General features: G+C 40.7%; 1 protein-coding gene across 1 annotated transcript in view; it reads right to left on the reverse strand.

Annotated features, from left to right (window-relative positions):
• The window catches only part of LOC121526055 (latent-transforming growth factor beta-binding protein 2-like), a 133918-nt gene that overhangs the window by 52124 nt on the left and 67797 nt on the right, over positions 1 to 13997 (reverse strand). Inside the window, exon 9 of the mRNA XM_041812342.1 lies at positions 6261 to 6335. Within this exon, the coding sequence (XP_041668276.1) occupies positions 6261 to 6335 (75 nt within the window). The remainder of the gene's footprint in view (positions 1 to 6260; positions 6336 to 13997) is intronic.

Raw genomic sequence — 13997 nt, forward strand, 5'->3', positions numbered from 1 at the left:
AAGGAAATGCACAGTACATTCAACCATTAAAAACAAATCAGGTGCAAATAAGTATCCCTCTGACTGATGGATATTATAAATTGTGTGTTCTGGTAACCTTGCCTTAATAAACAGTCGGGTAGACATAAAGGAAGTCTCCTTCTCTGGCTCTTTCCTTTCACAGCATCCAATAAGGTCAGAGCATCCCTTGCTTGCGTCAATGAGTGGAAGTCATGAAGTTTTTCCCCTCTGTCTGGCCTGAGCAGTGTGCAGGAGCGTTACAGTGGCCAGTGGAGTTTTCTTACGGCTCCAACAGCTCCCGAGCCACTAAGCCAACTGGGGGCAAGGCAGCCAGTTAATGTGCCAGCCAGAAGCATAGGGGGGACATATTTCAGGCGCTTAGTCATGCGATCACATTGAGACCAGGCGACGTTTGTTGTTCTACCGTGTTAAACAAAGTACATCATTAGGTCTTTTCCCCATTGCTTTGACAACTGGAACCCGACAGGCTGCCACCACAGATTTTCCCAATTCTAATTAATCTGCTCTTGTTTTGTTGTTTTGCTTCCCGCTGGAAAAAGTTAGTTTATAAGAGACGGAGGCCGATAAAATCTGTAGACTGAAGCAAATCCAGGGAATGTCTCTGAGTTCTTTTTTGTTGTTTGCTGCTGTTTCTTCTCTTTGAGGTTTATTCCCCTTTGTTTTTATTGTTTGTTCCTTCCCTAAACAAACACTTCTTTTTAAATCAAAAGCTGGCCTTATGATGAAAAATCCCTCAGCTCAAGCCTCTTCGTTAGCAATAAAACCTGTTCAGGATAGGCGATGAGGCACATATGAAGGCAACAATGATCACAGATGTCAAACCTTCCATTGCTGAAATTCATGCTCCAAAGGGTCAGGAACAACAATAATTCAAATGCAGGTACTTTGGGGACACTTTAATCAGCATGCTACCTGGTCAGAGTTCAGGTCAGCATTGGGCTCAGCCTTCATCACATGGGGTCTTTAATCCATGGTTCGGTTGAGTCACAGATTAGTGCTATTGTTACAGTCTACTTGGTTGATTAGGATTGAAGCTGACTTCCATGACAACCTGTCATGACCTGTACTAATTTCAACATCTATTTTGAACGTATGCCTCGTTGCTCTCTTTGACAAACTGTGGTTTAAATCAAAAGGGTCCATTCACATATCTTCATTGTTGCTTTTTTATTTTCTATCTTAATTCTGACTAAAAAGCTCCAAATTCTGAATCTGATGCAACCTCACTTGCCCTTGCTGCTTGTTACCTTGTGGAAAAACCTAGATTCCAATAATCAGCCAGCAGCTTTATTAATGGACACTGTAAAATAAATTGGCAGTATTACTCTCGTCATATGTATCGGCTGTTTTGGCTAAAGGGAGTACCTTATGACTGCTCTGGAAGTCTCAAACCAGACATAACTTATGAAGCCAAAAAGCATCCATTTAGAAACTGTGAATAACGGGAATGCACATTCATAAAACAACCATTACTGGGAAAAGCAAGTTTCACAGGCACATTCCTATCATATGACCAAATATATCAAGGTTTCAACCTGTTGACCCAGCCAGTAATCAATATGATAAATGTCAGAGTTTTAAAATTCCTTGTAGCTTTAATAGAGTTTATCGAAAAAGTCAAAAGAGTTATGTAAGACTTCCATCATTTCATCTTTGAAGTGACTGAGTTATCTGACCTGCACTCAGCTGCAGTTTCCCACCCACAACGGAGACAACACAAGCATAAAGGAGAGCCCTTTGTCGAAGAAGTGTAACAAATGACCAGTTCAGATAACCCGACTTTTCAGAGTCAGCCTCTGAGGATCAGGAATGGTCTCTGAAGTTGAAGAGCAGATGATGGCCCTGACTGGGTATCTTATCATACTAAAGAGTTGTCTACAGGGGTCAGCATATACAGGAGGAGAGTATCAGAATTTTAAGTGAATATGGGACAAAAAGAATGTATTAAGTATACTTTGGCAAAGTAGTCACCATTGCACCATTCAATATTTACCATCTCCTTCAATATTACCATTAAGAACCTGCTGCTTAGCTTTATGTAGCTGAGTTCTTGCATGTTATGGTCTTAAGTGTAAACTGGGTTAAAATGTGCTGTCTTTTTAAGAGGAAAATGGTAAATGGGCTTGAGCTTGTAGTATAGAACGTCTCTAGTCATCTGACAACTCACACTTACCCAACCTAACAAGCCAGACAGACTAAAAAGGGAGAAAACCAGGCACTCCAAACACAAAGAAGTGCAAATGAGGAAGGAAATACTAAAAAGCCTTTATTGTAATGGCCAAATCATTAAAAAGCCAACATTTTTCGACCAAACCGGTCTTCATCAGGGCCAACAAACATTTGTGGTGTGCTCACAACTCTATGTAGGCTACAGCTAATGAAGGCAGTCACATGAATCAGAGAGAAGAGAAGCCAGGTGAGAGTCTTCACACAGGGGTCACTCATCAAGTATTGGCTTCTCCCGATACCGGTGATGACCAATTAGAGGCAACCACAAACTCAGAGAAAAGACAAGGCAGGTGAGACCAGTTACAGAGTAACCAGCAACACATGAAGACACAGAATCAACCTAAATAATGACGATAATAATAACAAATAATACAAATCATAAACAATAACCCAAATACAATAACTCAAACAAATAAACATCTAATATATAGGTCTGTGAGAAACAGTAAGGACATTCTGAAATACATTAAAAGCTCAATCAAAGGGAAGCTTTCTTGATCCATCAGCTGCATGCCTGGTTTGAATGAGGATTTTGATCTATCATGTTTTTTGTAATGTATTTCAGAATGTCCTTACTGTTTCTCACAGACCTATATATTAGATGTTTATTTGTTTGAGTTATTGCATTTGGGTTATTGTTTATGATTTGTATTGTTTGTTATTATTATCGTTATTATTTAGGTTGATTCTGTGTCTTCATGTGTTGCTGGTTACTCTGTAACTGGTCTCACCTGCCTTGTCTTTTCTCTGAGTTTGTGGTTGCCTCTAATTGGTCATTACCGGTATTGGGAGAGGCCAATACCTGATGAGTGACCCCTGTGTGAAGACTCTCGCCTGGCTCTATATAGTCTATATAGAGTTGTGAGCACACCACAAATGTTTGTTAGGCCTGATGAAGACCAGTTTAATTGAAACATGTTGGCTTTTTAATGATTTGGCCATTACAATAAAGGCTTTTTAGTATTTCCTTCCTCATTTGCACTTTTGTGTTTGGAGTGCCTGGTTTTCTCCCTTTTTGGACAGTTTTTTTCCCCTTGTTTTCCAAGAGCACCCAATTTTGGTTCACTATTGAAACACCTTAGTCACACTGAGTAGCCAGTCACCCTCTCCCTCCTTTGTTGAAGCCAGACAGTATCACTGACCATGTCCCACATCCTTCTAGACAACCGTACATTTCAAGTGTAAGTGAAGGGTAGTACCTTTAAAAAATATCTCTGAAGGTGACTTAAGAAAAGGTTCTGTCTGTCTCAGTCATTGTGTATTATATACCAGCATGCAGTACAACTAAACCATGGCCGTAGCTACCACCATGTTCTCCTCAAATGAGGATGATTGGTCTGGGCTGTTCTCAGACCTGCCACAAATGGATCTGCCTGATGACAGACATAAAAACAGGCCAATCCATTGGCTTTGCAAGGTTACCACTTACACATTCACTCCACCTTCACACACTGATGGTGAAGGCTGCTCTGTAGAACTATCCAATATTAGCTAATCCCATTCATACGCATCCATACACATTCACACAGCACTGACGCAGCAATGGGAACAAACTGGGGTTACTTATTTTGCCCAAGGACATATTGACATGAGACTGTGACGCCATTTGCAAAAAAGCCAATCAGAAATTGCTCTTCTTTAGAAGGTTGAGAGCATTAAATGTTAATAAATCTCTTTAAAAAATACCTTACTCATCTTTTATTGAGTCAGTTTTAACCTATGTGATGATCTGTTGGTTTGGTAATCTCAGCGTTAATAAAAACAGGTTGGGAAATATCATTAAGCTTTGCTGAAAGACTGTTGGCACTGACTTAAATAATCTTGGCCATGTTTGTCAAGTGAGGGCCACATAGAGAGGCCATCCTGGGAGACCCTCAGCACCCTCTGCATGCAGAGTTTAGACTTCTGCCATCAGGCAGGTTTACTCATGCCAGGAGGGCCAAATTTAACAGACACCTGAGGACATTTGCTCCATTAGCTGTTCGAATTAAAAATAAGCTGTAGGCACTGCTGCCATGGACTGTTGGAGTTATGTCTAACATTTATGTATTTGTATATCTATGTTATATGATGTGCATGGCTTATGTGGTCTTCTGTTGCCCCTCAGGGACAGCAAAGACTTCTAATCTAATCTAATCTAATCCGTGATGGTTTGGGATTGTACCCATGACCATCCAGTTGTAGGACAACTGACTCTACCTACAAACTTGTTACTGAATGTGTTAGCTTGTGTTTGAAATTGCATATACTTCTGCAATGCAATGCAAAACAAAGAAACATTTCTGTCTTTGCATGCAGACAGTTTAAGTTTTTTCTACTTTATTCCTTTGGTAATAGGAACAAATCCTTGAAAAATTCAGATTTGGCTTCACTGGCAGTCATTACCAAACATGGAATTAGAAATAATTTTTAGGAATGAAGCCTGAAGCTGACTGGGACAAAGATGTCAAAATGCTCCAGTAAATATTGAGGGGAAACTGTCATCTCTGTTTTCTGGAGCCCAAAAATGAGCAACTAAAAGGGAAGAACATCTTGAAACAATCACTAAAGAAAAGCATGAATAATAGAAAAATAAATTTCCATGCTTGTCAGCTGGTTGACACACGGTTGGAGAATAAGTGTGTTCCTGTCTACAGGTATTTTTTCTATAAAGAATGTTTCCCGGCTCAATCATTACCTGAAAACGTGAATGGACTAATAGTACTACAGAGATCAGAAAACATGTTGAACTTGCTGAACCTGTGGATGAGGCCTGTTATACATGTAGTCATAGCTGTCCACTGGAGCGTTATGTTGTTGCACTCCATAGGCTTCAGTAAGCATTGCCCTTTGGATTATGACACCATTAATCAAGTCAATGACACAGCTCGAGTAGACTGTCAGAAAAGCTTCGTTGTGTTAGTGAAAGTGTCAGAATCATTTGCCTTGTTCGCAGATTAAGTTGTGTGTTTTCCAGCGATCGTTTATTTGTTCATGTCCTTTATTTCAGGCATCTGTATGCTGACATCACAAGCAAATACAAATAGTCTGAATCCCCAAGAGGAAGACTGTCTACAGGGTTGACACTGTGGGTGGTTACTGCGTCATGAAAGTACAGTTTATGTTCAGCAACAAGCCAAGTTTGTTTTTACATACAGCCGGCTGGGGGAGTAAGCAGTGGCTTCTTCTGCTCACATATTTAGAGAGTCTGAGCAACAAACATGTCTGTAAAGTAAGCCTTCTTCCAAATTCTCAGAGAGCCACATATACCATAATCATAGCCCACCGTACCATTCCACACTAAGAACCCTAAAGACCAATTAAAACAGCAGCCGCAGGTGCTTATTGGCTGCTGAACCCTGACCCCAGGCCAAGGCTAATTGTAGTCTTGACCTGGTTCCCATAGGGGCCAGACATGCAGCTATGAATACTTTTATAGAAGTCTGCAGGGGACTGTGGAAGCATGGAAACATGTGGGCAGTAAGTTTTTATCACATACATGTCCTTACATTTTATATCATACATGCTTTTGTTGTGAGTAGGCTGCATACAACACACAGTGAGTAAAATCATACGATAAACCAAAACGTAGAGATTATAGGGTTTCAAGATACCAGAATTTTAAGCTTTGATACAATACCAGAGAACCAAAAAAGTACTGAATACTGTTTTGACACTTGGGGATAAAAATAAAAGTGTTTGTGCTACCAATTTATCATTTTTAATTCCATAAAGATGTTGGTAAACTATTCTAAACAGTCTAAATACAGAGCGTACGAATACAACCTGTGAAATTCATCGGATCACCACTACTTTCTCCCTCCCTTGCAGCATTTTTTGGTTAAAATATAGCCAAATATCTGTCATTTTCTCTAAAGCTTTCTGACTTTTAACAATACCACTTCTGTGATAAAAACTATTCATAATAAAAAAAATCTGAGATTTTATCACTTAAAATGTGGTATCAAACAGTCTCAGAGTTTCAAAAATTCACTGTCTGCACATTTTCATTGACACTTAATGAAGCTTACCTTGACAGTGTGTGAGATTGAGCCTCTTAAAGCCTTTGGAGCATTCCACTTGTCCATTTGCAATCACTGCATAAGCTGCAAACAGAACAAAAACAGTAGAATGTAAGAATGGTCCTCCAGTGGTTGTGCTTCTCTGTCACATAGTATTGCATTCATTACAAACAGAGAAGAGGAGAAGAGCTTTAGGAGGGGTCCATATAACTTACAGATGTGAGTATCTTGGCAAGAGGAAAAATGAGGGGACCCACAGCTGCTCCCTGTGGGACCCCAGAATGACTGTATGGAAATTGATCCTCGTCAACCACGTTTATAAGACAGCACTGCCATCCAGCAGAATGCAACACTAACACTTGACATCATTTAGAATCACATTACCTATTACTTTCCAAACCCCAAGAGACAAATAAAGGATGTGCTAACATCGTAAATTTGTTGAGGAAACCGTTGTGACAGCCGTGACCTTCATCATCAACCAAAGTGTAGACAAACTACAGAACAAAGGTTTAACATTGCAGGCCAGGAGAGACGATTAATGTCCAACTCTCAGAAAAATGACTGGCCTTAATTTCCTTTTGTTTGTTTTGTTAGAATAATAAAACTTGTATGGTGTGTGCATCAAGCTTGTACACTGGAGGTTCACAAAAGTACTGCAGTAAATAATACTGTTTGTCTGTTAATGCCCCAGTGCGGCAGAGGTCTCACAACATCTCATTATTCATTCAGCAGCCAGTCAAGGCCACACATGCTCCATTAAATGTACAGAGGGGTCAGTGCTACCAGCATTTGACAAAGAGAACGTGTCTGTTTGTGTTTCAAGAGTGTGTGTCTCTGGATTTGTGTTTAAGAGAAGAAGAAACTAGTGTAAAACTCATACTGGTTGAATCATATTTGATGCTGTTTTTGTCTAAACAGTCTGTACCCCTCTTTTCTTCAGCTTATTGGCTTAAAAAAGAAAACCCAAAGCCATAGGGCACCCTTTGCTGGTTACGGTGCATATTGATATTTTGGTATCATGGATTTAAATGATCTGTATTTGCACAGATTTTTAATTGTACAGCAATGAGTCATTGCATCTGTAGTCCATGGGTTTTGAAACAGGATAATTATTTGTTGTAGATCTTGAAAAAAACTGAGATGTCAAACTTTACTTCATATCGTGCTGAAAGGAGATTATTCATCAGGTTTGGAGAGGAAAAGTGTTGTGAATGAGTCAGGCTGTGAGAACAACAAAATGCTTTTAGGCTAATGAATCCATTCAGCTAACTGAAAAACAGCCGTAAATCAGACAGCTCAGAGCTATCCTCTTTATAATAGCCATGTCTCTGCTGTGGCCTTAAAGCACAAAAAAATCTCTTTTAAACTTATCTGCCAATATCTTAGGCAATTTTTGGCAGTAAATGTACAACAAAATTGGTAATGTAGCACCTCAGGCTCAAGTCTGAAAATTCTAGAAGATAGATGATCACACCATTTATTTTTACTTACATCATCATAATCTTATGAGAGAAAAAATCATGGTCTTGGACCCTCATTGGAACAAAATACAGTGATGACATCTTTGGGTGTACTCCATAGCCAGAAAAAATATGGTTTAACCAAAGGAAATCAGTCGCTTTCAACTTGCTGCCACAGCGACAAAGGTTGAAACAGAGATGACTCATAAAAGAAACTACAGTCACACCTTGCCAGCTAAGAAAACATATCTACTACCCTAGCAAAAGTGGTTTGAGAGAAGAAGACATAAATGTGCTGTGAGAGGCAGATCTCATCCACTTAAATCATCTTCCTTCAACAAATACTAATGCCACCAAACATTGGAAGCAGCAGCAAAACCATAGGGGAATTTCCAGTATTGCAAAGCTTTGTCTTAGAAGCTCATCCATTCATTCATTTTGAAGGTTGCTTCACAGAATATGGTACTTGTTTGAGAATTAAAAAAACGACTATGCCAGCCACCAAAATTTGCAGAAAACAAACTCAAAAGCCCTGAAAACAGATACTTCCAAAACAAAACCTCACAATTCTGTCACGAGTCTGTGTCATTTTCCCAGGAGTGGTTGGAATGTTTGCCACATAGTGGCTGTCTGGGAACACCGCCCTGAACGCTGAGTTATGTTTTGGTCCTGCTGTGACCCAGTGGACCAGGCCGGGTCGATGTACCTGAGGGTTGACAAAGCAGAAGTGGGTCAGCATGAAGGGGGCAACGGGTAAAAGAGGGGAACTGTGTCAAAGCGACAGCTCTGTTCCTGTCTGCCCACCTCCTCATCTTCCTCTGCACCCTCCTAATCCCCATTTCAAAGTTTCTGAGTAATGAGTTGTTGTGGTAGGGCGGTGGGCACGCCCTCCTGCGGTGAGGGGATCAGGGAAAGTCTGGCCTGAGTGACAGCAGGGCGCACATGCCAAGGGGAGCTCAGTGGGGGAGGTCCGGGTGTCTCAATAAAGCTTATTAGCAGGGAGGTGAGGACCTCTGCAGATGGTAACGGGCCTCAAAAAAGCTCATAAGAGACAGCTTCAGTTTGCTGATAGTCTTAAAAAGGCTTGAAAAAAGGGTAAACATATATTCATACATTTTCTACTATAACTGGCAACATGTCTGTCTATATTTGCATGCCACAGCATTGCTTTAGTTGTCCTTGAGACCTCTTAGAAGACTTCTTGGATGTACTGGTTCAAAACAAGGGCCATAAAAAAAATATAATTATGTACAGACTTTCTATAAAATCCTAAAATGTTGCTCATTCGGTGACTTCCTCTGTATAACACATCAATTTTTCATTTCTCTCTGTCCTTCTTTCACGTCCTCAGCTTCATGTAATCTACTTAACAGCAAAGTTGTTTTTTCAAGCAGGGGACAATTAGAGATCCCCATGTCCACATTAAAAAAAGGAATGGTCATCCAAATTTATTGGGCATATATAAAGACTAAGGGGCAGACACGACATTATGGGTGACCCTTATGGGTTTTAACTCATTCATTAGTTACCACTCGTTCATGTCTCTCTCTTCTTCCATTCTCTCTCTCTTCCCACTCTGGGGATCAGTTGATTGTGGGTGTTCATTCTCTTAGGTAGTCAGCTGATCAGATTCTGCCACAACCTTGTTTGACCAATCATCATGCACCTGTCCTATTTTAAATTCTGTTATTTTCTCTTTCACAGTTAGCCTGTCATTTCAGTGTTGATGCAGCAACCCTCCTCCACCCCAGCGACCTCCATTCAGTTCATAAGCATCTAGCCCAGATCTGCACAGGCCTTCTGCTCATCTCATTCTGCATAGTTTCTCAGTTCCTCCAAGCCACCACATTGGTTCCCGGTCTGACTTCTCAGAAGTCTACTCTTATGTGATCCTGTATCCCTCATCAACACCACCAGTGTCTAGGCTCCATAGGGGGTTATCCTGTTCCTGCTGTCTGTGTCACTACCTCTTAAGGCACATGAAGTCGTCGTCAAAGACTTGTCCAATTCTCTTTTATTAAAGTGTGTAAAGTAGATTACTGTTAAACTTCTATTTAGTCACTCCTGATTGAAATATAGCTCTTCAATTGTATTTAAAAGCTGCCATGAGGCAAAGAGAAAACACTGTCCTAATTGCTATTTGTACATTTACACAAATATGCTACAAGCATTTGTGAAATTCAGACAGCGTGCAGTAGTTTGCTTGCATGTTGTTGCGATTAAAAATAAGAAACTGCACAATATTGGGCATCTATTTCTGTTTGCTGCTGTGGTTTTGAAAGGGGTATAGATATCACTTAATTTTACTAGAATGGTATGAAATATTTCCTCATCAATTCTTAATTTGCTTCCTGAATCTAAACATGCTTTAATCATAGTTGAATTTGCAAAATCTTCATTGATCGTTCATCAGTTTGTAGGAACTGAGGGCCAGGTTCACCAGGAATGATTGCAGCCACTAGTAGCCCCAAAAAATGCGCATCATTTGCTGCTACTTTCTGCTCCATGTTAGGTGCTTATTCTCAAGGCATTTAATAATCAGTCATGTTGTTCTCTTGTTTGGGTCAACAAGTGGAAAGAAGCTATCTGACTCAGCAAATCTGACTAAGCTATTCCCCACTGCAGCTTCAACAGTTGGCTGCTTAACATGTTCATGGTACCAATCATGGTTTCCACCTGTTAAAAGGTTTTTCCTTACTACTGTGGCTTTGCTAAATAATATGTAGCGCTGCACTCTGTACTCAAGATAGTTTATTGTTGGTTCTTTGTTTATCATATAACAAAAAAAACCCAGATATTTCAACAGTCATTTGTGTTAGAAAACAGAGTGACACAGGCAGTGGCCTGCAAGAGCGAGCTCAAGTTGCGCATCATTAGTGTCACCCCTGGTTACAAAGACTGTAGACCCAGACTGGACTAAAGCGACAGACAGAAACTTCCAATTGTTGTCTGTCCATTTAAGCCTGTTCAACAAAAGACTTTGTCACCCCTTACTAATTTATTGTCTGTCTCCATTCAGTTGTGTTTTGCATTCCACTGGCAAATGTTCAATAATATTTGCTCAAATTCCCTAACCCGAAGTGTAATCCAGATTTCTTGGGGCTTCTTTATTGGTTGTGCAGTTTAAAATAAAAATTCTGAATAAATTCCTTTGGTTTTGTTTGGACATGAAAGTAAATTTTGCTCCATGCAGGGTGCTGCTAAGCGTATTCAAATGAAAGGAAGGCTTATGCAAAATGGGCCACAAAGTAAAGAGAGGAGCAGGCAGGAGGCTGAGAAAGTGCTGGGTTTATGCTCAGATGGGTTCCCCAGCAGTGGCAAAATCTTGAATTGCTAATTTGGAAGAATCACCCTGCAGACCACCCGGCCTGGAGAGTGTTCCCGAAAGACGATTGAGAGGTTTGGTAAATCAATCACAGAGCTCAGCACTCTTCACCACTTTCCCCAGGGGCCTGACTGTGAGGCGACCTCAGTGTTTGGCTTCAACCCTTAGACTGGCTGGCAACACGTAGTAGACAGGAGCAGGGAGGGAATAATGCCATACATAGGACAGGAACAGTAAACAGTCTAAGTTTACAGTCCATTAGAGGTCATTCTACAGGAAAACAACTACTCAAAACAAGTAAAATTCCACTCAGGTCCCTTTCCAGCAATTTACCTGTTATGTTGCCACTGTACTGCCACAGTTGAGAGAAACATGTAGGTATTCAGATATTGTGAGCCATCAATTCCTGGCCTGTGAGACAGTGCTTGACTGGCAAAGTTGCTTTATTTGGTTTGCAAACAGATAGATTCCTGGTCGCATGCTACACTTATCATTGTGAAAAATCCTATGCTCTGGTAAAAATCGTGTCCCCAGTGTCGGAGCAAATGCAGTTAGAAGACATAGGACTGATATCAGTATTCCTCTGCTAATAGAGACACTCATCCATAACCTTTACACACGCTACAGGATATTTGCTAAATTACTGCAAGGCTTGTTTGTGTATCTGTAACTTACTGCTTCAGAACCGTCATCCAGCAGAAAATGTGAAACAGCAGGTCAAAGGCTTTGATGGAGAAATTATTTAATTTTTTTCAACACTAAGTATTTATTCAAAACACACTTTTCTTGGTATCTATTCACAAAAATATGCACTTTAAACTCTCTTTTTGTAGTTTGACAGTTCTGCTTCACACCCTTTTCAGAGATGCTGAAAACCACGTCAAACATGTTTATTAGTTTATTGTTTATAATCCCCTATAATCATTACATTGCAGCAGAATATTTTCTACCTGGGCTGGTTTCCAAAAGAAGCCATGCCATGGTTAATTCTCAATAAATGTGTGCCTAACTTAGCTTGTGTCCTATTAAGAAATACAACACAAACTTCACATCCATATGCTTCCAACTTGGATTTGTTCCTCTAGTGGTTAGGTCTGCTCGTCCCGGATTGGCCACAGGGCTGCCTGGATAATAGATTCCATCGTTGTACTTGTGAAGGGATAAACTAAGTCAACATCAATGAATCAATAGCTGTCAATGATACGTGACGTCTCTATCTTATAATCACCACGAAAAGCTGCTTTGGAGTCGTTCCAACGCATCTGTTCTCTTGCTATATATTTCCGAGGAAAAGTCATGCATCTCTGGTTTTTCTTGGTCATTAGCAGTTGTTCATGTTTGATCAGTGCTAATAGAAAGTAATAAGTGCAAGATTTGGCCCCTTGATGGATGTCAGATCAAATGTCTAGGGAATAGATGGGAGATTTGGGAGGGATGAGTTCATGTGGGAAGATCTGGAAGTTGCCTCATCAGACAGTATTGATCCAAACCTCATGGAGTATAGTGTCCTCATTACGGGGGGGGCAACAGGCAGACAACCCCCACACATAGAGGTGGAAGGTGGGGCATAGGCAGTGTCAGGGCAGTGATGTCATGACGACCTTGATGACCTCGGGAGGCAGAGTAGAGGGAAGCCAAAGCTCCTGTGGGTGTGGAGGTTACTTTAGGCCCAGGGGATGTCTGATCTGGCTCCCTGGGAAGCCTCCCAGCATCGCAGACGGGGAGAGGCACAGAGAGGGAAGCTGCCCAGCAATGACAGATGCAGAGACAAATGGCGTGTAGAATTCTGTTAGCTGTGAAATTTACAGTGAGGGAGGGGCTGCCAGCGCAATTATACAGAGTCATGCCAGGGCTTAAATATAGGTCAGACAGGGGCCATCCTGAATGGACTTTAGATTCAGGCTTGGGAAACTTCATAATACAATAATGATTGAATTGTGTGCTTAAATGTTGGGTACGGGATTTCAGAGACGTTTTGAGGATATGTGAACTCAATAACCAAACGAATGAATCCCTTTGATTATGAATAGGCATTGCTGGGAAAACAAGCCTATCAATAAACCATTAACAGCTATACAGTCAGGAACACTCTTGTCATGGAGTTGACCATTTATTGCAAAGTGAAAGTACACTTAAACTTGGCACTGTTGGCTCTGCTCTCATGATGCTCCTTGGGTTAGCTGGAGAGAATGCCACGGCTGTCCAGAGACCTCAGTACTAAACCCATTGATTTATGGTAGACTACAGCTTTTAGGCTTGAAAGAGGAGGCTGAGGTGGAGGCAGCAAAGCTTGACAGTAGCGGTGCAATCCGGACAGTGTTTGTGTGGCAGGGATCATAGAAAGAAAGTGTGGTTTATGAGTCACCTTATTGTGAGAATGAGCTGTGACTGGTTAGTGATAAGAGCAAGAAATGTAATCAACAAACTGTTAGCTGATTAAAGCTGGGGTATATGAACTAATGCAAGGCTACATGCTGTATATTTCAGACTCCTGAATGCCATCTTCTGAGGGTAAGTAAGCCTTAACAAGAGGTGGCAACCCTAAAAAAATCATCAGCATATATACGGTGGATATGGTGATTTTGAAATGTAGTCAACAGATAGTTTGCTCAGTGAAGCATCTCTGCTTCCTTATAGTCATTTGTAATACTCTTGGAGCTTCTTGCTCTTCCATGAACTTCTCATGGAGTATCACAGCTTAACTAACTAAAGTCTGCTCTTGATTTGGTTGGCAATGTTGGATATACCTTAGTGCCTGTTAATTCACATTAGAAACTTGCCTCTCCAGACATTAGATAGTAATGTTGGAGCAAAGCTGCTACAAACATATGAAAAGACTGAGAACTATGTGTGACTGAATATTCAAATTAAGACTGTTAGAACATTTTTCAGAACTTCTGGAGCTAGGTTTATAATCCCTCATTGAATTACCCTACCCCAAACCCAATCACTACAACA

This window comes from Cheilinus undulatus, linkage group 18 (assembly GCF_018320785.1).
Source record: "Cheilinus undulatus linkage group 18, ASM1832078v1, whole genome shotgun sequence".
In the NCBI taxonomy this organism is placed as follows: Eukaryota; Metazoa; Chordata; class Actinopteri; order Labriformes; family Labridae; genus Cheilinus; species Cheilinus undulatus.